Here is a 27,945-nt window from a genome sequence, read left to right on the forward strand (position 1 = left end):
TCTCAACACCCACCCAGTGCTTCCACACACAGAAGGCCTGAGGAACCCTGGCTGGGACCCACGGCTGTTTCGCACCCCCACACCCGCCACCAACTTGCCCCTTAACCTGATGGTATCAGAGCATCTTAAAAGCACAACTTCTTGGCCTCTTCCCTCCGCTGAGTCAGAACAAAGCAAGACGCACAGTGACGACCACACACAGAGACGGAGTCCGGGCTGGCTCCAGCATAGCTCCAGCTCCCTCAGGCCCTCCCCGCCCTCTCCCCTTGGCACTGCTGTTTATTTTGTAGTGGATGAAAGGTACCACTCAGATGGCGCATGTGTCTTCACTCACAGCTCCCGTTCCCAGAACTCTTCTGCCCCTGCAGATGTGCTCCACACCCCAGGAGCAGCCCCCTGAACACCTGATCTTAAAAGCTCAGTTTTTCCAGGGGAAGGACTAAGGGCATGGGCTAGAGTACAAACCATTCAGAGACTGCAAACAGCTGAGAGAAAATCCGTTTAATCCAACTTGGTTTAAAAATGCTTAAGTCACACCCACCACAGGAGGCGACCCCAGGCGTTCGGGGGAGGCCAGGTAAGTGACGTGCAGGCTGGCGAGGGTCTCAGCGGAGGCCTGGAGGACCTTCAGCTCTTCCCGCCACAGTGTTTCCACCAAAGCCAGCTGGCTTACCAAAGACACCTTTTCATCCTTCATGTGAGAAACCTGAAAGTGAGTTTTGAATTATTTTTTACTATAGTAAAATAGAACATAAAATTTGCCACTTCAGCCATTTTTAGGCGTATAGTTCAGTGGCACTGCGTGATTCCCAGTGTTGTACAACCAACACTACTATCCCCTCCGACTCCCTGCCACCCAGACATATCCTGTGACCACACATTGACATCCTTAATCCTGGCTCCCCAAAGCCCCTGGTAACCTGCACTCTACTCTGTCACTCTGGATTTTGCCTGTTGTGAATACCGTATGGAAGTAGAACCTACATATATCCTTTTGTGTCTGACTTTTTTCAGTTAGCATGACTTCAAGGTTCCTTAAAATTGCTTTTTATAATCCCAGTCACATTTTCATATAAATGAGCTGATTTCTCATTTACTTAAAATACTAAGTTAAAACATAAAAGAAAACCTATTAGTAAGAAATCATGTGATCAATTTTTACCTATTTAAATATACAGGCATAGACACTGAATCCGTTTGAGTGCCCATTACAGACAAATGGATAAAGAAAACATGGAGTATGTACACAATGGAACACTACTCAGCCTTAAAAAAAGGTGCATATCCTGGGGGCTGGAGTTGTAGCTCAGCAGTAGAGCACCTGCCTTGGACACGTGGCACTGTGTTTGATTCCCAGCACCACATATAAATAAGCAAATAAAATAAAGGACTATCAATAACTAAAAAAAAAAATTTTTAAGGTGAATATCCTGTCATTTGTGACAACGCAGACAAACATTACACTAAATGAAAGACATTATGTTAAATGAAATAAGCCAGGAATAGAAAGACAAAAATTATAAGTTCTTGTTATATGTGGATAGAAAAAAGTTGAACACAGAAAAAGAGGAGAATGGTGTCAGAAGATGCTAGAAGTGAGGGACGGGGGAGACACTGGTCAAGGGATACAACACCCAAGCTAAACAAGAGTAGGCTCCAGAGACCTTCAAAGTCACCTAGCAAAGATCAGAGATCTACTGTACAGCATGCTGACTGCAGTTACTAACAGTATGCATCCTTGAAAATTGCTAAGAAAGGCTGGGGATGTGGCTCAAGCGGTAGCGCGCTCGCCTGACATGCATGCGGCCCGGGTTGGATCCTCAGCACCACATACAAAAATGTGCCCGCCAAAAACTGAAAAATAAATATTAAAAAAATTCTCTCTCCCTCTCTCTCTCTCTCTCTTTTAAAAAAAAAAAAGAAAAGAAAAAGAAAATTGCTAAGGAATTAAATTTTAAAGAGTCTCACAACCAAAAAAAAGTATGAGATGATGTATATGTTAAATAGCTTGATTAAGGCATTCCTATATGTATATGTGTGTGTGTGTGTGTGTGTGTGTGTGTGTGTATATATATATATAAGAATATCTCAAAACATCATGTAGTACAACATAAATATATGCAATTTTTAATCTGTCAATTAAAAGGGAAAATTTTAAAGGCGTAGGTACAAAATCAACAGTAAAATCTAGCATTTACAACATTTTTTTAAAAACTTATTTTTTAGTTGTAGTTGGACACAATATCTTTATTTTATTTATTTATATGTGGTGCTGAGGATCAAACCCAGGGCCTTGCATGTGCAAAAGGTGAGGGCTCTACCGCTGAGCCACAACCCCAGCCCTAGAATTTATAACATTTAAGACACTAAAAAGTGCTCTTAAAAAGATCTACTGTCGGGCTGGGATTGTAGTTCAGTGGTAGAGCCTAGCACACATGAGGCACTGGGTTTGATCCTCAACACCACATTAAAAAAAAAAGAAAAAAGAAATAAAGAAAGATATTGTGTCCACCCACAACTAAAAAATATTTTTTTTAAAAAAAGATCTACTGTCTTTAATAACATGTATAAGACAAATAACTTCACAGTCACAATGCTTAAGAAAAGGATGTCATATTCTAGAAACATACCCTCTGAAGCATAGCAGAACTCTCCTCTAGGAGATGATGGCATATTTTCTGGGCTACATCCAAACTTGTCTTCTCATTTGCATCTGAAATTACTTCTCCAAGAAGAACTTTTTTCCAGCACGTACTAGAACCAAAATGTTCAATAAAGTAATTTCAGCAGGCTCTTAAGAAATAAAGAGCTTTCACACTGCAAACAACAAACTCCCCTCCGATTCTTCCAGAGCATAATTAAACTCCTTCTATAAGCAGCTTCCCTAAAACCTTCACACCATGGGCAGTTCCCGTGTGGAAGCAACAAGGTGCACAAAAAGGAGCAGCCAGGAAGAAAAGGCAGGGGGACTGTGTGCTCCTTGCTGGCTGCGAGCAGATGTTACCATCATCACAACCCTGTGTCTGGGACACGGTAAGTGGAGTCGTGGCCACTAGCCAAGGGAATAAAGCAGGAGACAGAGAAGGAAGGGAGTGACAGGATAGGGAGCCAGGTCCACAGCAGAAAGGCCAGAGGACTTGGGAGCTAAGGCACTGGAGTCGTCCTACTCTTCAAGTGACAGTCTTTCTTGCCAGGTGACAACTTGGAACACACTTCACAAAGCAAAATGCTCAACAGGTACAGCCACAGCTTTCTTTATGTGAAAGCCACTCTGCTTAGACACTCTGCAGGTCTGCAGGAGTGGAGCTCGGTGGGCAGGTGGGGCTCACTTTCTGAAGGCAGAAGAGTGTAGGTGAGCTGGGGCAGGACACTGAGCCGGAAGGGGGCAGAGCCAAGGCCACACGTGAGGAAGGAGCACCATCAGGAAGACAGGGGATGGAGGGGCTGACTGGGAAGCAGAGATTCTGGAGAATCGGCTGACAAGAGAAGGTAAGAGCGTGCAACGTGCAAGTGGACGTAGACACAGCCAGCTAGAAACTCAGAACAGCAACAAGACCCGACAGGGAAGAGTAGTGATGTCTGTAGAGTCAAGAGACAAGGCTGCGCCTCAGGAACAGAGTGCTTGTGACAGAAAGCAGAAAATTACCATGTGCCTGGACAGTGTCCCGTGCATGACCACTACCTAATGTAATCTTCACAATTACCTAACCCAAGGGAAGTGAGAACTGGCCGGACAGAACAAGAGGGTGGGAGGCAACCAGCTAGCAAACCCCCAACAGGCAGAAACCCACCACCTACTTTTCCTGCACCCGACCCAGAAGTGACTCTGAGGGAAGAAAAGAGGCCTAAGGATGACCTCTGGAAAATGTCCAGTTGCTTTAACTTTAGGCTGAAGTGCCTGAAAAGGTCTCATATCTGGCTTGTTCTGAGAAGGATTTAAAAACACTTGCATGGTGACAACTTGGAACGCACTTCACACAGCAAAATACTTTTGCATGGGTCTGCACAAAACAAAATAATGTAAAACAAACTAATGGGAAGAACAAATCAAGGGAAAAAATAAAGAGGAAAAATACAGTATTGTCAGGAATGAATCAAGATGCCTGTACATTTGGAAGGACCACAAATATTCCCAAGCTTTCTTTTATAATGAAAAGAAGGAAACATATCAGTAACAGAACACACCATCTGCTGAGAGTGAAAACACCTACAGCTGACCCTTGACCAACTCAGGAGCTGACAGTGCTGACACACAATTAAAAATCCACATGTATTTTTTTTGGTACCAGGGATTGAACCCAGGGGCATTTAACCACTGAACTGTATCCCCAGCCCTTTTTAATTTTTATTTTGAGATAGGGTCTCTTTAAGTTGCTTAGTGCCTCACTAAGTTGTTGAGGCTGGCTTCAAACTTCTGATCCTCCTGACCCAACCTCCCAAGTTGCTGGGATTACAGGTGCCACTGTCCCAGCCACAGATAACTGCTGACTCCCCCAAAATTTAACTACTACTAGCCTGCTGGTGACTGCAAGCCTTAACAATAATATAATCGATTAATACATATGTTGTGTGCTGTGTGTATCATATATGGCGGAAAACACACAAGGGCTGGGAAAAATGGCTTTTACTGTGATACATAACTTACTGCAGAGACAAATGCTAAGGCAGAGATGATCAGCAGAGTTTTAAGCAGACATTCCAAGCACCACAATAGCAACAGGAGGGACACAAAGGTATTACAGTAGCACAATATTCACTACACTGAATTTTATGCAGTTACAATTTAAAACTGCATCTTTCTGATATGTTTGTGCATAAATTTTGATAAAATTTAACTTTCTGTATATTTATGGTGGCAAATGATAAAATGGACTATTATCTATATATATTTGATGTTTTCATGACATAGCTAACTTTTTCTTAATTTTTAAAGTAGTTGTAGGCTATGCAATTCATCTGCAAGGTTTTTCAAATTACTGCAAATTTCCAAAAAATTCCATGAATAAGGACCTGCACAGTGCAAATCTGTGCTGCCCTTGGTTGAGATCGTCTATTTCCCAAGTTCCTACAGGAAGAGAAGAAGGCAGCATCATGCACAGCAGGCAGCACTGAGTGAGCACCAACTACATCCAGCACCGTGCTAAGAGCAATTTCTAAGCATTATTCATTTACTCCTCAGGCCTCACCGTCTTCAAGAAGTCCTCCCTCCATGCAGGGCAGCAGCAAGATGAAGGCTGCTTCCCTGAGGAGGCCCCAGGCTGCAGCAGCCCTGTGCTAGGCAGAGCACACCCAAAGGTGCTGACAGGAGGCTACTGTGAGTGGCACTGACAGCTTCACAGGATTGCAAGGGAGCCTGCCGGGGCTCCTCCACCTGTCTCCCCATGGAAAACCCCAGGGCTCTCCTAACATAGCTTCTGGGTCTGCCCTGGCAACTGACAGGCAGGGCTGTGTGAGGAGCTCTGCTGCTCCCAGGAAAAGCAGACCTACTCTGAGTCTTGATGCTGAATGGTGACACTGCTCACAAAAGCCATCAGGTCACCAGAAGAGAAACACAAGAGTTGAGAATGAAAACTTCCAGAGCCATGTACGTGATTATGACTCTAAAACCAGAATCCAGAAATGGTTGAAACGGTAAAATTCGCCCTGGATGAATCAGTTACATACAGAATGGCCTTTCTTTTTTCTCTGTTTGGGTATTTAAATAAAAGCCAACACCCCCAAATTGTGTCTAGGTTGTGACTACAACTTCAGACCAATACACGTGGAACTTACAATTTTTCAGCTTCCAGACATAACAACTTAAGAGCTGTGAGTAACCTCCAAGATGGCCCATCCCATCCAAATGTCAAATTTCTAAAGTAGAAAAACAAAGACATTTCTGTCATTTCAGTATTTCATGACACCATGACAAATGGTTGATAAGCCAAACATTTTTTAGAGCATTTTTTAGAACATTGTTACCTATGATGTTGGTCAAAACAATACTTAAGAATAAATACTTAAGAGTACTTAAGAATAAATTCTAAGAAACAAAAAATTCTCTTTTTAAATTTTTTTAAAGAATAAAAAGCTGCCAGCGCTCATCTGTAATCCCAGCAGCTCAGGAGGTTGAGGCGGGAGGATCGAAAGTTTGTGGCTAGTCTCAGCAATTTAGCTAAGCTGTAAGCAACTTATTGAGACCTTGTTTCAAAATAAAAAATAAAAAAGGTCTAGGGATGTGGCTCAGTAGTTAAGCACCCTGGATTTAATCCCTGGTACAAAAAGAGAGAGAGAGAGAGAGAGAGAGAGAGAGAATGAATAAAAAGCTATTCTTCCAATCACTTTTAGTAAGAAGCAAAACTTGGTTAAGAGATGCACAGGACAAAGTTCATAGTGATGAATGATGGAAGAATCTGGATGCTACCGCGGCCAGATAGCTCTCACTCAACTGCTATGTGAGAGCTATCTTAATTTTAAACCTTAATTTTATCCTCAAAGAAAATTTGGAAGGGAGAACCTAAAGGTCTATCTACCCATGTAGTGTGGAACCACCAACCGCCCCTTCCCCCAGGGCCTGTACCATGATGCTGGTGACTGGTTCTACTGAAGGCCATCCGGCCTTGCCACAAGGCAGAGGCAGGGGGCTCTCTTTTAATACAGTATTGAATAGTTCAAGTTTGTTTTTTACTTATTTATTTTATTCTTTTATTTTTAGTTGTAGTTGGAAGAAATACCTTTATTATTTATCTTTATCGAACCCAGGGCCGTACACATGCTAGGTGAGCGCTCTATTGCTGAGCCACAACCCCAGCCCCTCAAATAAGTTTCTTTAAAGTGTCTTAGTCCTGTGTCCTCTCCTCCACAACAGTGAGCACCACTTTTCTGCACACAGTAAGTGCTCAACTAACACCTACCAGTGAGCTGATGGAGTTAGGAGGTGTCTCATGGAAAATCCAACCCTCAATTTTTTCAAGAAAACTTCCTAAAAGAGTAATTTCAAAAGGGAAAGGGAAACACTTACTCTATAAAGCCATGATCCTTTAGAATGGAAATCTTTTTGTTCATCTGTTTATCAGTTGATGGAAGATATTTAACAAGTGTATCTGCATTAAAAAAAAAATTCATACAGAAATTTAGGGTATAATTCCCACAAAAGTGTATCTTCCCTCTCCATCTGCACTTACTTTCCTTCCCATTAGGATCAAGTATGAACAGTTTTTCCTAAGTCACAGGAAGGAAATCTACTCTTCAAGTCCAATTCACTGAGATCATTATTTAGTCCCTGAAAAACTGTAAGAATTCCAAGGCCTCAGGACAGAACACCCACAAGCTGAGTTCATGTTCCCATTAAGTCAATCAATGAACAAAACCAGGTCATTAAGACATGGTAATAACTTGGAAAACCACAACCAACAAAACATAGGCCCTGTAAAAACATGAGAGAAGTCTTGTAACAAGAGTTTTTAAAAGGCAGAATTCAAATAGCATAATAATGACTGGTTGCAATTACAAAAAAAATGCAAATATGTAAAAATTGACAGTTATTTGGAGAATAGGACAGGGTAAGAAGGGTTTTTTTCTTTCTATGGTTGTAGGGCCTAGCATATATTAGGCAAGTGCTCTACTACTGGATTGTACCCAAAGCCCTTTCTTTATTTTTTAACAAAAATGTGATTTTTCTTCAAATTAATTTATTTGAAAACTATCATTTCATAGCCATCAATATTAAAGTTATGAGGATTCTGAAACATGAGCCAACCTCAAAGCAAGTTTTCCAACAGACTCTGCAAGGCCCAATTTTAGTTGTTTTATTTATATTTTGAGGAGTATTATTAGTCTGTGTAAAGGATGCAAAGTATAACCTTCACCATTTCTATGTCCCTTTCAACTTACACATGACTACTTCAAATTATCTACTGGGGAAATCTCTAGACATTTCTTCATGACCTCCAAACCACCACTACTACTTCAGAAGAAAAACAAAAATCAGCCTTCTATGTACTATTTCAAATACTAAATTTGGAATTTTCACATCATAAATTTAATGACTAAATTATTATTTTAAAATATTATCATCAATGACAATGGCTAGTTAGCAGACCACAAAAGAATACAAGTGAAATCAATTTTTTTTAACCATGGCATTAATCTCCAAACATAGGATTACATATTACACTTATCTCTTTGATTAACACAGTATCTTAACATTTTCATTCCCTGCTTTCTAAACCTATCTTCAGTAACAAGGCTTCAGTACAAATATTTCCATTTCCTTCCATCTAATAATACTATGCTTATCTCCTTAGAAATCTTCCTTTCCTTTTGCATTGTCCAATATGGTGGCCACTAGTCAGAAATGGCTTTCAACCACTTGAGATGTGACTTCCCTTACTAAGGAATGAATTTTAAATATTCATTTAATTGTAAGCAATTTAAATTGAAACAGCTCCATGCACCCAGTGGTCCCTGTATGGACAGTGTAGGTCTAGGTTTCTTCCAGTATAGGCCTCTGACCTAGTGCAATAAAACTCTGCTCAGTTCTTACCCACTTTATCAACCAAAGCTTTACTGTTTTGAGTTCAATATTGAAACTGCACAGTTAGAACGAATAGGGCTAGCTCTACCCAGGATAAAGTAAATGATGTGTAGGTATGTTTCAAGGTTTTACTATTTTTAATAAAACTCAAAATAACAACATATCCAAGTGGGACAAAAAATTGTCTTAATAAAAAAAGCAAAATTGATTCCAACCTCTTGAGACATAAACACAAGCATGAGGATTGCAGGGGGAAACAAAGCCATACTCCAGCAGCAGCCGCTGGTTGTCGTGTGGGCCATAGCAGATGAATACCTCCTCGTGCTTTCTACAACCGGAAGCTGTTCTAATTTCATAACAACGAGTCTTCTCATTAAATGCTGCATTTACCTAGAATGGAAATTTGTTAGAGATTATTTTAAATATAAAACTAAAAAGCTGAGCTGTGGCCTCTGTCATAAGTTATTTTTGGGTAATCCTTTAAAACTGTACTAACTACTCTTAGAAGCTCAGGAACCCAGGCCACACACCCACAAGCAGCAGTTCGTGGTCTTCCTACAGTAGTCTATAAAATCACTGCTTTGAAGCATAAATGCACCAAAAGCCCCATCAAAATAAAGTCACGCCAATGGGTAGTGACTGAGTCCCTAAGTCCAGCATCCTACGACACTACACATGCTGGCATTATTCATATATATCAACAGAAACACCCCTCTGACCCCTGACCCCTGTGGGTCACACTGTGGAAAAAGCATCTTTCTGTAACAGTTAACAATCAGACAGGCCAGGCATTGTCCTGGGCCTGAGCAAGCACAGCAGGCCTTCCCAATCTCCGCTCACTGGCACCTCTGATGTTCTCGTGGACGCATGTCACATCAAGAGACGAGCACAAGCAGAGCCAGCCATGCGCCTGCACAGTGCATCCCTCGTGCACCCCTCACCCATAGGCAAGCCCACTGATGAACTCCTCTCCACCCTGAAAGTCAGCCCTTTACCTCAGCATACCCATCTCCCATACCTGCCACCAAGGGAAAGGGCAGGGAAAGAGGGTATCTGTGACTTTGTGGCTATCTCCCAAAGCAGGATTCTTCATGATTTCCTGACTCCTCTCCCCACAAATATTCATCTATTTAATAAAAGTTTACCAAACATCTATTATATGCCAAACTCTGCCCTAAGCCCTGGGGTTCCAAAGAGAACAAAAAGTCCCCATCCACAAAGATTTTGGTGCTTAATGCAGGAAGGAGGAGTCCCTCAGTGATCAGAGCAAAGGTTAATGCTCTGACAGCCGTGCCACCAAGTGCAAAAGGGATGGGACAGGAAAGAAGCTAGACCTCGGCCCCGGTCTAGAAGGAACATGAAGGAAGGAGGACTCGAGCTGCTGGTAAAGGTAGCCTAGAGGATGGAGCCCAGGGCTCCTGAGGCCTGGACAGCAAAGCGGAGAAATGGGGCAAAGAAAACGCATTCCAGAAGGACAATGGAGTCAAAAAGAAAAACCCAGAATGCACGAAAGGCAGGTGGGTCCCACGGATTTACCCGAAGTCAGCTACACTTTCCCCATTGGTCTCGCTCACTATTCAAAGTCCCAGGTTCTACACACAGAAATCTTCCTATCAAAACAGACATGTGTCACCATGTCAGCTTCTCACCTGGACGTGAGGGCTGTGATTCAACAAATCCAGGTATGGAGCAAGCGCACAGGTGTCCGGCCCTGCAGAAAGGCATTCCTGCTTCCTAGGCCTCAGGTACACAGCTCGGGTGTTGACAGTGCACCAGGCCCACAGGAGGGCGCTGTAGCTGAAGATGCTGTCAATGGGCTCTGCAAACAGAGGCTGCAGGGAAGAGAAAAAGCCTCTGGAGGAGGTGAAAAGCTTCTGCACATGGGCTCGCTGCTCTTCAGTCTTTGCTTTTAACGCTTTGGGTAGAAGATTCACCACTTCTGGCTCCAAACAAACAGGGCAGGTGTAGGTCTTGGGTAAAATCTGCAAGTAAGGCTTCCAGAGAGACCGGTCCCCAGCATGCCTTTCTGACACTAAAAAGGTGCACAGAGCCAGCAGAGGAGATGGACGAGGCTTCCACCTTGAAAAATTAAGGTCAGATTGAAGGAGTTACTCTGACTTGAAATATGGAATAAGCGAAGTACTTGGGTTTGCTGCAGGGAGAACTGTGCTCCAACGGTCGACATGCCCTATGCTGACTTAACACCCCAAGAGCCGTCTCCTTCCTTAAGGCTCTTCTCCAAAGCACATCCTGGCCAGGGACCTCAAAAAGCCACATTTATGTGTCAGAAAAGCTGACTCTACAGATTTCAGGACTGTTTACAAGATTTTTTACATGTTTTTGAAAACAAAAATCAATAAAACACCTCTTTGCTTCCAACTTTGTTCTCCTGTTTGAAAGCTTCTGCCATAAGCCCATTGGTTTCACCTGGATAAGGGTATAGAATACAGTGGGGAAAAAAATGGTGGAAAAAAAACCTAGACGTATACCATCCAATATAGGGACCATAGGTATATGTAGCTATTTATTTAGAATTAAATTAATATTTAAAATTCAGTTCCTTTGTATAGTAAGTCACATTTCAAGTACTCAAAAGCCATTTCTGCCAGTGGCTACCATTTTAGACAATGCAAAATAAAACACCTCTGTCATTGCCCAGCATTCTACAGGATGGCACTGAGTGAAATCATAATACACTCACTAAACTTACGTGTTTTGTTAGAAATTACATAATTTTCGTTAAATAATTACTGATAAAATATCTCATGTGGCATGAATGTGTTTAGAAAAAGTTATCATTAATCTTTTAATATCCAAATATCCAGATTCTTATACTGAGATGCATTCCACCTAAAACTAAAGAATGAATGATAAAAGGTTAACCCTAAGGGCAACCTTGCCCCCAGTCAGCCAATACAAAGATGCAAGGGCGGGTGCCCAGAGCTGTCCTTAGGATTAAGCAACAGCACAACCTTTCAACCCATAATGTAGAAACTCCTTCCGCTGAGGTGCACCCAAACAAATGCCCACCAGAAATGAGCCAGAAAATACTCCCGGCTTTCTTAACTCCCACTTCACCTCCTCTCTATACCTAAAGAGAATTAATTCTTTCATAATATTAAAGCTCTTCATAGTTGAGGAAGAATTCAAGCACATAAAAATAAGGGTTAAACTAAAAGAAAGGATACCTACTATGACCAAGGGGACAACTGCTACCTATCAAGGCACTTGGCTGTGATTTACATATATGGTCCCACTTAACCTCCACTTTCTAGTTAGGTGATGGGTCAGGACTCACACCTGTGTCCCCTGCAGTCTATTATTAAAGACTTCAAAATGCAGTTTATATGCAGGAAGAATAAACTTCTGGGACAGAATATACCTTTCAATTTGCATTCAATTGAGTTCAGATATTTATCTTCTAGACAAGCATCTGGATTCTACTGAACTGTGCCTTGGATAACACATTTGCCATGACAAAGGCATTCAGGAGAAACACTGGCACCAGATCAACATGATGTGGCCACTTACTTAGTAATGTACACCCCTAAGTAGCTTCGAATCACTGTTTCCGTGGTGAGCAGGCAACTCTCAGGCAATGAAATAATCATCTGTCCCTCCTTGCCAAAAAGAAAATAAAGTTTAGGACACCAGTATTTTGGGATGGACTTGTACATATTGTGAAGTCACTGATCCCGCAGTCATCTACCCAAAAGCCCCTACTACTCGCCACAAATAAGCCCAACAGCAGGCTCACTCCCAATTCCCTGAGTCAGCAGATGAGTCTGCTCGAACACTAGTTCAACAACCACACAGAATTAAAAGTTCCGAATGGGAATGACTCCCACCTGTCAAACCGGCACAGGAAGGAAACAGGGAAACACTTGAAACCATATAGTTCTTCTAATTTCTTATGTGAGGAACCAGTGATACCCGGGGGCACAGGCACAAACCACTCAAAAAAGTTCCATCCAACAAAGCCTGGCACAGCAGCATGCTGCTTAGTTTCAACTATTCAGGAGGCAGAGACAGAGGATCAACTGAGCCCAGGAGTTTGGCACCAGCCTGGGAAACATAATGAGACCCCTTTTTCTTAAAAAAAAAAAAAAAAAAACTATCCAGTGAAATCCAAGTGAGCAGGCAATGGCCTAATCTCTGAGATCTGTGCCAGAGAAGGCAGCCCAGCACACAGATTCTCATTCTACCACTTGCAAAAGTGTCTATTGCAGTTTCTCTTACTAAGATACAACCACAGAGAGAAAAAATGAAGACAAAAAGTAACAAACAGGCACTGGACACTGGAGACACTGGTAGTGTACAACATTATGGAACCAGTAACAATCACCAAATAGAGCACTAAGAAGCAGATAGAAGAGCCTGCCTTCATTTTAACCAGCATCAGTAATTTAACCAGTCAGTAAATATCTCAAAGCTCTTTGGGGTTCAATTTATGGTTTCTGAATCTATAAAGCAGGTGATCAGTGTAGACATCCCATGATCTTCTACTTTAAAAAATAAATAAATAAAACATCCTATATCTTGATTGGTAAATATCTCTTTAACAAATAAATTCTCCAGGCTATACAGTTAAGATCTGTGCATTTCACTATATGTAAAATGTCTCTACTTTTCAAAAAGTTTAATTAAAAAGTCACAGTTGAAAGTACAAATGAAGCAACTACCAATTATTGTTTAATAATTTCAACAAAAACTACTTATAGATACTGCTATATATATGAGAGGTCTATTTCTTCTACTCAAATTCTGCTTCAAATAAGTCAAGGCATAATTGACTTATTATGCCTTTCTGAAAATATACAAAATAATGTGCAACAATGTGAATATACTTAACACTACTGAACTGTACATGAAAAATGGTCCAAATGGCAAAGTAAGTTTTATATATCTTACCACCATTAAAAATTGAAAACTAATAAAAATATAAAAGCAGCACAATAGAATTACAACATCGAAAGGTATCGTTTTCTTAGCTGAGTTTAAAACAAATTAAATAAAGGAATTAAAAATAAATTTAGGGTCAGGAGATGTAGCTCAGGGGTTGAGGGAGGCTTTGCATATAAAAATACACAACACCAAAAAAAAAAAAAGTTTAGATAAACTTAAGGTAAAGGAAGCAATTAATTTCTAACTTTAAAGAAAAGCATGCATCACATAATGCTCTAAAATATCACAGAGAAAAACTAAAAGGGACCTAAAGATCATCTCCTTATTTACCAGGTAAGGAAACAGAAGCAGGAAGGACTGGAATCTCGTTGCCAGTCCCAGAGTTGGCAGCAACCCCTGGATCAGGCCTTGTCCCCAACTTGCTCAGGCTCTCCTCCCGTACCACGAACAGCACCCCACACACATCTACAGTATGACCTGATTTTTAAACCTTGATGTGGTGAAGCATGAGGAGAGGCCTACACCAAAATGACTTCTCTCTTTCTTCTCCTAACAAAGTCCCATTTAAAGAGCAAGGGGCCAAAGAAAAGGCAGCAGGTTTTTCCCTCCCAAGTAGGCATCAGGCGGAGCAACAGAACACTGGCCAATGGGGGCGGGACACTGGGAACATCCTTCCAGGGAGGGTCCCTGCACTGCCTTTCCCCCTTGCTCCCTCCTTTTGCTCCAGGAGCCTGGACAGGCTTAGGGAGGGACAGAGAGCTAGAAGGAGTCTGAGCCTCTGAAGGCCACAGGTCTGGCCCCTCTAGGCTTTATTAAATGACAGCAAAATACACTTGTGCACTGTTTTTAAGCACTGAGACACTCGGTTTTGTCTTTTATATGAAGCAAACTTAACCCTACTTGACGGAATCGTAAGAGAAATAGTTATAAGTAAAGTACTTTTGATTCACTTGATTTGAACCATAAAAACAAAGCACCAAAATCTGTGTTAGGTTTCAAGGACAAAAGAGAAGTTCTCACCCGCAGGGGTGTTCTGCTCATCAGCCCACTTCCTGTACCTAAGAAAGCAAACATGGAAAAGAGGTGAATATCTTCAACTGTATCTTCAAGGTCCTAGAGAGCCCATTTTGAAAGAAAAATGTGAATGAGCTCCAAAATTACAAAAAGCTGAAGATGGGTGTCCTTAGCCCTCCACTCCCAAGGGAGAGGAGGTTAGGAAGCTATCCTAGAAAACATCATGAACTCCTTATGATATTATAATCAATCTGATAATGTGGCTTTCACAGATCATTCTTTGACTCCCCAAAACAGAAAATTAAACATGCTGTTAGAGCTAGCAGAAACCCTGATACAAAACAACTAGGTCAAAGTTGTCAGAACCAAAATGGAGTTAACTTGTGCCATGAAGGAAGGGTCCTCACACTTGATTGCCTGACAATAACAACTGTCACAAAAGATTCTGCCACAACCACAACCTCAAACAAAAATACTTCTGTGAGGATAACTGCCAGCAATTGTCTGTTCAACCTTGGAATGATGCCACCCTTGTTATTGATCCTTACAGCCAACAAAAATTGTTCATTTATCTTACCCAAACCTTCTTATTCACCTTTAAAAACCCTTATCTTCCTCTGCCTCCCTGGACATGCCAGTAGTTCACTATGGCCTGCCATTCCTGATTACACTGTTTTGGAGCCCCTCTCTGTTGTTATTAACTCAAATCAAGCAATTTAGTCCAAACTCACCACATGTGGCTGATTCTTGGGGAACAACATATCATTTCACTTGGCCAGAGGCACACACAGAAATCATCTATCTTGGGAGACACAGAGGAACTTATTTTGCTCAAAGTCAAATTAAAACTGAATGATAATGTTAATGGCCAGAGGAAGCATTCAGTAACATATACTTTTACATTTTCTATAAGGTAAAATGTCTGTATCCTGCCCTGTGATATAGAATTTCAGGGCCCTTCTATCACACAACTCCTTCTCTATACTGTGGCAGATCCCAAGTACCTTTGAAGGGCATCTTGGTGTATTCTACCATTATTTCTAGCCCACCCATGGGCACAGCAGGGTATCCTTGTATGCAGGTATGCACTAATAGCAAGCTATCCAACTTCTGTGACAGAATGTTCCAGAAGAAAATTACAATCTAACCTCCACAATGAGCTCTTCAATTCCCATGTCAGAGGTTAAAATGCCTCAGCTCAGGTGACTGTGCAGCCTGAAGCACTGATCAACTGGCCATTCACCAGCTCCTCCTCCAAGACACTGAACTGTACACCTGACACCAAGCTGAGGGACAATATGGACTGAGGGCCCTCCCTCGCCTACAGAAAACTATGCCACCTCACTGGGGCCAGGGATAATCCCATTAGCCTGCATGCTTGAAAAATCCCAGGAAACCACCACAGCCAAGGTGACCAGCACACGGGTCACCCAGTATCTTTCCTATGATGCCTAGCTAGGCATTCCCTGCAGGTCGGGGTCCAGGGCACCTGCACTTCCACTGAACAGACAACTAGATTTAGTGCACAGGAGACCCAGAGTCACGGTACTGGTCCTGTCAATACCAGAGAATCTGGCTCAGTTGAATTTGTAGCTCCCCTCCCACAGGTGTGTAACATATCATAATTGTGTCTTTTATGTCCCTGTCCAAGACTTCATCTTATTTTTATATTCTCATTCTCCTTTTCCTTTTGATTTCATCATTCTGTCATTTCCCTTCACCTACCACGTACATTTATATTTACAACAAGATGAAGCACAAACAGTGTAGACAAGTCAAGAAGCCCACCACCCAGCAACAGATGTACTATCAGAGAGCGCTCCACCCACACCCATCTGAGAGAGGTAAGCAGAGCGGAAGCACAACTCTTACCTGGAAAATGAGCAGGAATTAAGTTCCTATCTTCAAACTTCCTGTTTTTCAGCCACTTCTTTAGCTCTATAAATTCAGACTTGTAGCTCTCATTCACTGGTTGGGAGAGGAAAAAACATGCTCATTAAAATTACTATATACTGAGAACACCTATAATCAAGAATATCAGACGGACTGATCATAAAAGGTTTAACATCAACTAAAACAGAAAGACCATTCACTATATGATCATCTCCATAGATGCATAAAAGCATTTCATCAAGTCCAACATCCATCCTGACAAAAATTCTAAGCAAACCTAACACAAGGAAACTTCCTCAGCCCAGGAAATAATATCTAACAAGGACACAATGGTGACAAACTCAGTGCTTTCAAGACCAAGAGAAGCGTATCTCACCTCTCCCTTTTCATCAACACCAGTATATGTGGCAAGAAAAACAAACAGAAGGAATGAAACAGGAAAAAAGTAGTAAACCTGTCCTTATTCTCAGAAGAAATGAGCACCCATAGAGAAAATCTAAGGGGAGTCTACAAAAAAGCAACCAACTAGCCAGGCATGGTAGCACACACCCAAAATACCAGCTACTATCGAGGCTGAGATGGGAGAATTGCAAGTTTGAGGCCATCCTAGGCAATACAAAGAGATACAATCTCAAAACTATGAAATATAATAAAATACAAATACCAAAATATTATGTTGCAGCATATCAAATCAATTCATAAAAATTCAATGGTATCTCTACATATGAGCAATAAACAAAAATTAATATTAAAAATATCATATGAAATAGCATCAAAAAATATATAATTCAAGAACCTAAAAAACAGATAAATCTAAAAAAATGAAGACCTGCACAATAAGAACTTCAAAATATTACAATTAAAAATATATAAATAAATAGACTCTTATAAATTGAATATTATTGCCCTCCCAAAATGAGTATGTTAAAGTCCTGTCCAACAGTATTTGAAGATGGAGCCTTAGGGAGTTCAGGTTATCAGGTCAGGAAGTCGTGAGGGTGGGGCCTTTACCAAGGGATCCCTGCTCTTACAAGAAGCAAAGAAAGAGGACTGAGGGTGTAGCTCAGTGACAGAGTGCGTTTACCATGTGTGAGGCTATGGGTTCCATCCCCCAACACTAAAAAGGAGGGACAGAGATGGTCTGCCATGTGCAGACAGTGGTGATGCAGATGGTCACCAGCCAGGAAGACAGCACTCACCAGGAACCAAATAAGCAACACCTTCACCTGAGGTTTCCCAGCCTCTACTACTAAGATATAAATTTATATTGCTGAAGCCCATTCTATGGTATGTTGTTATGGTAACCCAAGCTGATAAAGACCAAGAATGAAATAGATTCTAATCAAGTTAAGACACATATGGTACACCCTAGAACAATAACTAAGGAAATAATCCAGAACAACAAAATGAAAAAACAATAAAGAAATGAAAACAGTTCACTAGAAAATGCTGATTTCATACAAAAGAAAACAGTATAGAAGAAGTACTGGAACAAAAGCAAAGATAGGAGACACACAGAAAACAAAATGCAAAGTGGCAAATGTAAATCCACATCTATCAATAACACCAAATGTCAATGGATTAGGAAATTTGGGGAAAAGCAGAGTTTGGTAGGCTAGATAAAAACAAAATTCAAGTATATCCTGTCAACAGAGACATTCAGATAATGCAAGTAAAGGATAGAAAGCCCCAGAGGATGCACAGCACCTAGGAAGCAGAAGTGACTACTCCAACAAAAGACCAGAAAGACTTTCAAGCAAAAGTCAGTAGAGAGAGACATTTATAACAATGAAGGGGTTCATCCATCAGGAAGACATAACAATTACACACAGATAGAAACCAAACAGCAGAGCCCCAAATATTGAAGCAAAAACTGGAAGAATTAGAGGGAACAGTTGACAATTCTACAATAATCACTAGAGACTTGAAGATCCCGCTCTCAATAATGGGTAGTTAAGCAGAGGATCAACAAGGAAGGAGAGAGAGCACAAGGACCCAGCAGAATGGAAGGAGAGCTGCTAAACACATTACCCACAGCAGCAGAAAGTGCATTTCTCTTAAATGCACAAGAAGCATTCAGGATAGATCACATTACAGACCAACAAAAGTTGGCAAAACTGGGACTCTCCCAAACTGCTATGGGAGTATAAAATATACAATCACTTGAGAAACTCGCCCATGCTGCAGTTTCTTACAAGTTAGAAAGAAATTCCCACCTCCACTCCTGCCTATGTAGTTATTCAAGGAAACAAAGGCTTAAGTCCATGCAAAGACTTGCACACAAGTGTATGCAGCAACTTCACTTGCAATGGCCAAAACACAAATGACTCCAGTGCCCAGTTGGGGGAAGCAAAACATGAGCTCTACAGTAAGGGTCTGGGGGTCTGCAATTACTCTGGCAAAAGACACACTACCAAGAAAATAAAGACAGAATTTTATTCACCTGTACACACAGATATTCACAGAAAAATGCAACTCAAGGAGGTGGTTAAATTGTGGGGCTTCTGTACCATCTCATTAGGGTACTTTGGTGGGGGAGAAGGCACTTATGGGGATATGAATGGCCTTAGAAAGACACAGGCCCTCAGAAGAGATGAGAAATATGATAGTCTTATGATGATACTTATTAAGGTGACTTCTCATCCCAGTGCCAGGTTCTCATCTCTAGTGATAGGAATCAATCTTCTCAACTTCCAAAACTTCTGGGCAGAATCATGACCAGTGAACACCACTCAGAGGCTTTGATTTTAAATAACAAGTGAATGAACTCAAGGAAAAAAGAAAAACTTACACATATACAATATATTATACATCCTTCCATCATCAACAGGATGAACAAACAATAAAGGCATTCAACAATAAAAGAGAAAGAACGAATATAAATAACAATGTGAAATTATTTCAAAATAAAATAAACCACATTTTTAAGAACAGGACACACTGTGTGATTCTAGTTACACCCAACTCTATAAAATGCAAACTAATCCATTGTGACAGCAAGTATTTAAGAAGTTACTCAAGATGTGGGTTACAGAGGGTTCAGCCAGGGATGGTAGGAAGTGATTATTAAAAAAAAAAAAAAATGGAGGGCCGGGGTTGTAGCTCAGTGGTAGAACGTTTGCCTCTCATACGTGAGGCACTGGGTTTCATCCTCAGCACCACATAAATAAAGGTATTATGTCCATCTACAGCTAAGAATATTTTTTAAAAAATGGAAATTTTATAGCATAATGACTTCATTTATGATACACATACCAAATTATATACTTTAATTATACAATATTCATTATGAGAATTATACCTCAGTAAAATCTTTTTTAAAAATGCACAGGCATGGTTGGGGCTGTAGCTCAGTGGTAGAGCGCCTGCCTCGCATTGTGAGGAACAGGTTCGATCCTCAGTACCACATAAAAATAAAGATTATGTCCAACTACAGCTAAAAAAAAAAAATGCAAATGCTAAGCCTTCCAACGTACGTAATCAACAAACAAGGAAATAGATCTTGTGGTAAGAGCAATAAATTAACAAGCATAATCATTTTTTATGTGTTTATTTTGAAATGTGGTAGCACTGTGTTGCCTAAGTTGGCACTGAGCTCCTGGGCTCAAGTGGTTACCCACTCAGCCTCCCAACAGCTGGAACTATAGGTACCCACCAGTATGTCAGGTTAAATGAGAAATTTTTTATTTTTAAGTTATAGTTGGACACAATACCTTTATTTTATTTATTTTTATGTGGTGCTGAGACTCAAACCCAGAGCCTCACACTTGCTAGGAGAGCGCTCTACCGCTGAGCCACAACCCAGCCCTTAAATGAGAATTTAATGAGCAACTTTACACACATAAATACACACAGATAAAGACACAGCTTTATGGTAGCCTCTATGAAAAAAACATACACCATATTGCTGACCCTCAAAAACTAGTCCGGTTTGGAAACAAGAGTTTCAGGAGAAAGCTTGGAAAAATATTAGATCCTCAAAGAAGCGTACACCTAATAAGGATGATTGCAAAGACTAATGTCAATGACTAGTAGAAAGAGCATTTTCAAAAATATAGGACCTCAGCTCAGTTCTCAGCACAGGAGAGAAGGCAAACAAGCTGGGAGAAGGAGAGGAGACGTTCTAGGCTAAGGAGAGAGATCGGCAGAGCTGGAAGTGTGGGGCCCCAGAAGAGGTGAGCAGAGATGACGTAGTTCCAGGATATTGAGCAGCCAAATTGGAGCTCCACTGGTGAGAGACACGAGTGCCAGGCAGGAGGTGAGATCTCACACAAAAGGCATGAGGATCCCACGACACACCTAACCAAACAGGCAACACAGACATAATCCCTCAGGAAAGCTGCACCAACAGTGACAAGTAGACAGCAAAAGAGGATGGAGGCAAAGGAGCGGCGGAAATCATCCCGGGGGCAAAGGTAGAATGGGAACAAAGCTAAGAGAGATTTAGTTGGCCACAGGCTATGGAGGGCCAAGAAGCTTGAGGAGGCAGCGATTGCCTCAAAATGGTGCTGACATGCTTAGGGTCAACTAGGAAGAGTGTAACTAATTTTATACAGAAACGACTTACATTTAAACAGCACTTTTAAGTTGTCCAAGCACTTGCACATACTGTATCTCCTTCAGGCTGGTTACATAGATTGGGAGTGATGAATTTACACCCACACTTTTATACCCTACACATACCTAAGGTCATGGCAAGCCACAGATCCTGGGTCATCCCAGAGAAAACTACTGAAGCAATAACTGAAATATATTCATATAGTCCCCAGGGTTGGAAAGAATACAAGAGCACCATTTTAAAAAAATGCTCTTTAAGAAACAGTACTTTGGAACAATATCTATCTACATGGCTTTGAGAAAAGCTATGTACATCACTGGACGCTAGACAAAAAGGAGTTCTGTTTTACTAATAAAAAAACCAAAACCATACCTCCTCTTGATTCAGAACTTCTGAGGTGTTTTCGCCTCCTGATCCGGCTTGTTCTCCCTCTTCCCTTCTGCATACTAAACTGGAGTTTCTGTGTAGGTGCCCAGCCTAAAATACAAAGCCGGTCTTTGTCTTACTTTCCAGCTGCATGACAGTCACCACCCTTGCACTGCTGAATATGCGAACGTACATTTGGGTAAGCTGTTTCTCTAATGTGCTTTTTGTTCAGGAAATGTTTGTGCCATGAGCTAAATCAAGATCTCTTCCATAAAGGAGACCCCATCATATGGGTCCCTCTGAAACAGTTTCAGCTTGAGGCCTTAGTAAATGTTGATTAATGACAGAAAACTTCATAACTGATTTTTTTTTTTTTTTTTTTTTTGGTATTGAGGACTAAAGCCCTTTTTTGTATTTCATTAAGGCAGAGTCTCAGTAAGTTACTTAGCATCTTAACTGTTGCTGAGGCTGGCTCTGAACTAGAGATCCTCCTGCCCCAGCATCTGGAGCCACTGGGATTACAGGTGTGTGTCACCATGCCTGGCTCATAAACAGGTGCTTTGGTGACCTGTAAGATCTCTATTTTTTCTTACAACTGCTTATATTTTATCATTACCTCATTAAAAATTTCCATTGGAAAATCACCTTGAAAGGGCAACATAGTTAGAATCGGCTCTGTGCAAAAGACTTTCGGGCAATGATGCAAATACCTTATTTCTGGACTGCCCAATACAGTGGTCCCTGACACATGTGAATCTTGAGTACTTCCAATGTGGCTACTGAAACTGAAAACAGAATTTTTTTTTTTTCCTGGTACAGGGATTGAACCCAGGAGAACTTGACTACTGAGTGACATCCCAGCCCTATTTTGTATTTTATTTAGAGACAGAATCTGAGTTGCTTAGCTCCTCTCTATTGGTAAGGCTGGCTTTGAACTCCTATGATCCTCCTGCCTCAGCCTCCAGACATGCTGGGATTACACCATGTGCCACGGTGGGCTCATAACTGATTTTATAAACGAGTGCTTTGGTGACTTGCATATCGCAGTCGTAATCAACATTTACTAAAACACCAATTTGAATTAACCATACTTAGAACGCGCAGAGCTGTGAAACTCCTGTTCCATTAAAACTCTTCGACAAATCAAAAACTTCGCTTTCAGTGGCACAGTTCTGTAATCCCAGAAAATGAGAGGACACTGGCAAGAGAATCACTCATTTGTTCGAGGCCAGCCTCACCAACTGAACCCCATCTTAAAATTTAAAATAATAACAATAAAAAGCGCTGGGGGTGTAGCGCCATGGTAAAGAATCCCTAGGCTTATACCCAATACCAAAAAAAAAGTGTAAAGTAAAACATGCGGCTTGTCTTAGCTAACACAGTCTTGGAATAAACAACTTTAAAGAGGTGTTCGCAATAGATTAGGGAGAAAACACAAGTCAAAAAAGCAGACAAGCCAAGGTGGCAAGATGAAGAGTGGCTACTAGAATTTCTACAAGCTGCTTCCATACAAGCAGCGCTCCGCGCCCCGCAGGGCTTTCCTCTAGGGCTCGGGGTGGCTCGAAGGCCCCCTGCGCACCCGCGACGCCGGGCCACCCTCCGGTCCCCGACGCGTTCCACCAGGCCCGCCGCCTGCCAGGGACACCCAGGCCGCACGCCCAAGGGAACAGCCCGCGCGTGCGCACTGCTGGGACGGGCGGCGGCCACGCACGCGCGTCTCCGCCTACGCCCAACTCAAGAGAGACCTTCCTGCAAGCCCCAGCCGCCGCCACCCGGGCAACGCGCGGCTCTGACCGGAAGTCCCACGGCTCACCCGCAAGCTCGCCACGGCCTCTGACATTGCACGGGCCCGAGGGCGACCCAACCCTCACAGTCAGAGGCTGAGAGCCACCACGCCCGCCTCTGGCCCTCGGCCGCCCAGACGTCAGTCACTCGCGGAGCCCCGCCCCTTCCCGTCGCCGGTGTGCGCGCATGCGCAGCTCCCTCGATTCGCCGGTTGCGCCCAACCTTGACCGCTGGGTTGGGGCTCGGTGTTTCGGGGGCGGCTACGACCCTCCGAGGAGCCTAGCTGCCCAGGCTTGCCCTGTGCTCCACTAGGACGCAGCTCCTAGGACGCCCCTCGCCGCCCGCAGGCCCTACCGGGCTGACGCTACCTGCTCCCCACCCCGCTCCACTCCTCCCCTCCCACGGCCGGGACACGGTCTCCGTCTCCCCACCTGTCCCGCTCCACGTGGATACCAGTTCTAGGAGACGGAGCTCCGTTTCTACCCACCACCTTGGATGTGGGCTGTGCTCAGTAAGCGGATTCCTGAAAGTACAACGTGGAAGAGGGGCTGGGTGGGAACTAACCTGGCAAATACCGCCTTGGCCAGCTGGTCAAGGTGACAGCATCCGGAATAAGTCACATAGACAGCATTTCCCTCCTGTATTCCTCCCCAAACCCATAACTCGCGTTCTTCCTTGAAAAAAAAAAGAAAAAACCAACCCCAGGATTCCTAAAATATCTTTTCTGTCATGAAAACCAAACTCTGACAGGCTGTCATAAACAGAGAGACATGACCATTAAATGCAGTGTGGTATCCTGGAGAGAGCCATTGCCAAGTAGGAATGACGCAGCGAAATTTCCTTGCCAACGTACCCCATGTTGCTTAGAGGAAGGACTCTCCATTGTGGAAATGGGCTTGTCTTAGACTCAGGTCATTTGCAGTGACATTGCAATTATGCTTGAGTAAGGTGACCTTGCCCAAGGACCAGGGCGGATCCGGGTCAGGAGTATCCCGCTCCTTGGGTTTAGGGCGGTTCCAGGTTTAAGGTGTACCCTGCTGGGGATAGTGCATATCCTGCTGCCTCAGGCACACCCGATCCTAGAGTTCCTGTTGAGTTCTCGTGGGATTCAGAAAGTATTTGGGATTCAAAGCCTGGTGGAGTACGTGAATTTTGCGGCAGAACTTGGATTTCCCCAGAACTTGTTTGTAGAGGGCCGGTGTGAGTTCGGGAATAAAGAATTGCTGTTTGAATCTACAAGGCTGTGAGTGGCTCATGATTTTGTGCCCAGCCAGACTGCGGCACTGGAATAGAAAAGGGATATTAGGAGGAAAACAAGTGAAATCCAATAAAATGTGGAGCTTAGTTTTTGCAGCTGCTTCAGTATTGAGTTCTTGTGGCAAAAATACTACAGTGTTAGGTAATGTAGATATGAGCAAGGTCACTGGAAGGGACAGGGAAGATAAGCAGACCAAAGAGAGGGATCCCAAAATCTGCTATCAGAAAGGCTATAACCAGTTGTGGTCAGAATTATTGGGTCTCTTGGTAAACAGCACACCCACACTGTCAAACAGGTCTCAGGCATGCTCCCTAAACTGCAATATGTTCAAGATAACCCTAAACAAATTATCAAATAGCATTCTAATATAATTAGCATTGCAATCCCCTCCTTGCCATTGAATACATATTGTAAACCTAAGAAAACTCTATGGCAATGTAACATGGAAAAATTGACAAATAGGACAAATAGGATGGTGGGAACAAAGGGTTAAGAGAATATAAAATGAGCCTACTTTGCCAAAAAGCAATCTACCTGCAGCCTTGCCTATCCTGAGGGGTCAGGAAATGTCACATTCCTCAACAAACTGAGGCAGGGGGCCAAAAGCCTGGCAGTCAGTGTAGATAATGAATGATGGGGTTTGAGGAGATGAAGACTGGTTATCCCTGGGTTTCTAACAGCTAACCTCCTTGACAGCACTTCCCAACACAAGGCATTACCTTCTGTGCTGCTCCTTCCTGCCCTTAGGTGCTTGCTGCGCCCCTCCCCTGACTCAGGCAATGGCAAGGCCCTACTGAGGTGGATGGCGCAAGGCGTCCATCCTCTGGAGGAGCGCAGTATGTTTCTGGGAATGGGCTGATTTGTTTTTGTATTCCTTTAATAAGTATAGTTGCGATTTCTCATATGACCATTAAGTATGAAGGAAAAATCATGACTTTCCCAATTAATGCAACTACTTCTAAAGCATAGATCTGTTTGCTCTAAATGCAATGATTCAGCTGTGGAGTGTAAATTGTTAATGTCTAATGAAAAACTCCCTGTATTCCTGTCAAGGAAGTTTTTGAGAAATTAAATTAAAATCTAGAGAAGAAAAATTAATGTTAAGAAGATAGATTAGTGCTTAGTACTGGGCAACTTGTTCTTGTTCCTGTGCACAATGGTTTGTGCTCTTACTTTTGTTTGATTAAAAGTAATAACAAATCAACCACTTGCTGTAACCATGGCACCGGTTCCAGTCAGTAAGTCAAGAAAGAATAGTCAAGGTATAGGCCAATAGTTTGGGACATTTGTAACTATTATTAAAAGTTAACTAAGCAGAGACAGCTCAAAACAAAACGAGAACTGAAAGTACAAATGCTTGCTTATGCATAAGCCAAGATACATTCTTCTATTCTAATTGTAGCTAGGTAATATTTTGTTTCTTTGAATAATGATTCCTGTTTTGTAACCACAAAGTACTGTGAGCCTGCCAAAATGAAAAGTATATATGATCAACTTCACAAGTAAAGATTGGGATCAACACCTTCACTTTGGTGTCTGTGTTGTTTCTCCACCCCCTCTTTCGCCGACTCCTCACCATCCGTTCATCTCCTGAGACCCCCTGTTGGAGCTGGTCTCCGACAGGTGCTTATATGGAGAAGAGAAGGTGGTGGGATTCTGGGGGTCTATAAAAGAGCAAGATACATCCACTCCTACTGGCACCCAGCTTTGGGCCCCATTTTCAGGAAGGAGATGCCTGCTGAGGATCTGGGAAATGAATATCTCCTAAATCAACAAATTAATCCTAACACACCATCAGGGCACCCTGGGACTCCTTACCAGAACACACCTGGAAAGTAACCCTTGAATTTCCTTTAAAACTAACTCCCTGTCCCTCCTGATCTGGAGAGTCACAGCCTTTGGGATAGTCCCCTGTGTTTCTCCTTTGCTAGTAAAGCAATAAACATTTACCTTTTTCTCAAAACCATGTCCTCATTATTAAATTGGCATTGATTGGCACTGGGGACAGAGACCAACCTTTGCTCAGTTACAGAGTTTCCTGGGGCAGCATATGAGCTCTTTGCCTGTCAATCACTTGCCAATCTTGTGGCATAGGGACAGGGGAGGAACCAAACTCAAACCAGATTGAACAGGAAAACAGACAACCCAAATCCAGGGCTTCCTGCTCTCTTGAGACAGATCAATCACTCCATGTTCTCTGGACTGTACTTTTTGTATTGTAAGATAAAACTGTTGTGCTTATTTACTCTATGTGCTCTGTGTCTCCTGACTGAAATCCAGGGTGGATCTCCTCTCTGATCCAACATACGCTGCTCTGAGAGTGTATTCTTAAATTTTTAAATAAACTTTGCTATACTTTTCTTTATTTTTTTTTTTGTACTGGGGTTAGAACCCAGGGGTGCTTTACCACTGAGCTATATATCCCCAGCCCTTTCCCCTTTTGTTTTGTGACAGTATCCCACAAAGTTGCTGACTCTGGCTTTGAATTGCGATCCTCCTGCCTCCTTCAGCCTCCTGAGTACCCAGCTATTTTTGCTACTTTTCAAGTCTTGCCTTAAGTCTTCTCTGGTGGGAACGCATAACAGAGGAATAAAACTGGATTACCAGTAACAATAGTGGTAAGATATTAATAGAAGAAGCCAAGTTAGAGGTATACTTTAATTCTCTGTATTACACTTGCAATTTTACTCTACATTAAACAATTATAAACTTAAAACTTAAAAAAAAAAAAAGATGTGTGGGCTAGAAATAGATGTTTCCAAGCATGGAACTGTTAAAATAAACTGGTAAAGTTTTTAAGGAACTAACTTTATTTGAGCAGGGATTCATGAGTGGGGCAGGATGCAACTGGAATTCCTTTTGATCTCTACTTGGAAAGAGTACCAGGAGGTAGCTTTTATAGGGTGAACATGAAAGTGTAATGCCAGATTCGTGGGGCCCCAATAGACCTCCAGGAACCGAATCCGATGCAATCACACAAGAGTCTTTATTACAAGCTTGAGCCTGGAGTAACAACCGTTTCCGATGCAGCTGTCCCGAGGAGTGAGTCCCGGTCTTCTGTCCAGTGAGATTTTATAGGTTTTGGGGGGATACTCTATGCGTCACAATATCACACAGCAAATCATTCCAAATAACTCTTAACATTGATTAACACATTCACTGGCGGGAACAAGTTGGGTAGGGGTGATTGGTTAGTACAAGAGGGGGATTCCTTTGAACTGATTGGTTTAGGCCATGAGGGGTGTACGTGCTAAACTACATGGTTTCCCAACGTGTTATCAACCACCATAAACTACTGAGGGGTCATCTGGCATCCCTGGTATTTTCCCTGTCTCATGCTGATTGGTGGTTGCCAGGTGGGTTGCTATGGGTCTTCACCTAGCCTAACTGAGTCAGGAACACCTGGTGCTGCAGATCTCTCCTGTTATTTACAGACAAACAACTCAGCAGGGTGGGTATCTGCCTAGAAAGGCTCTGTGGGTTTTTCTAAGGACAAGGGTCACGCCCCCTTCCTTAGGACAGGCCTTGAGGTAGAAGCTGCTGTTATTTATTTATTTTCAAAAATGGAGTCACATCAGTTTCTCAAAAGCAAAGCAACAAAATTGAATTTGAACCACAAAAAAAGCCTTATTTGAACTGTTTCCATGGGAA

The 27,945-nt window shown here is 42.3% G+C and overlaps 1 protein-coding gene across 1 annotated transcript; it reads right to left on the reverse strand.

Annotated features, from left to right (window-relative positions):
• Positions 1-486: 486 nt before the first annotated feature.
• On the reverse strand, positions 487-24,278 carry Setd4 (SET domain containing 4). Its single transcript, XM_026393511.2, has 11 exons — positions 23,046-24,278; positions 21,258-21,362; positions 16,307-16,402; positions 14,441-14,478; positions 12,047-12,135; positions 10,165-10,594; positions 8,731-8,905; positions 7,001-7,082; positions 5,773-5,853; positions 2,631-2,754; positions 487-706 (listed from the first exon to the last, which is right to left on the reverse strand). Exons 1-11 carry the CDS (start codon positions 23,089-23,091, stop codon positions 527-529), a joined length of 1,446 nt encoding a protein of 481 aa, XP_026249296.2. The 5' UTR covers positions 23,092-24,278; the 3' UTR covers positions 487-526.
• Between the last annotated feature and the right edge of the window lie 3,667 nt (positions 24,279-27,945).

The sequence above is a fragment of the Urocitellus parryii genome, chromosome 2 (genome assembly GCF_045843805.1).
Source record: "Urocitellus parryii isolate mUroPar1 chromosome 2, mUroPar1.hap1, whole genome shotgun sequence".
NCBI lineage: Eukaryota > Metazoa > Chordata > Mammalia > Rodentia > Sciuridae > Urocitellus > Urocitellus parryii.

Bases quoted from the DNA above. Each gene is read 5' to 3' on its own strand.
- Setd4 (XM_026393511.2), bottom strand. From the start codon at position 23,091: ATGTCAGAGGCCGTGGCGAGCTTGCGGGTGAGCCGTGGGACTTCCG. The intron at 8,906-10,164 runs GTGAGAAGCTGA...TTTCCATTCTAG, and splicing joins ATCACAGCCCTCACGTCCAG to GTAAATGCAGCATTTAATGA. The intron at 5,854-7,000 runs GTAAGTGTTTCC...TTTCTACTTTAG, and splicing joins AAGGATCATGGCTTTATAGA to AAATTTGACATTTGGATGGG.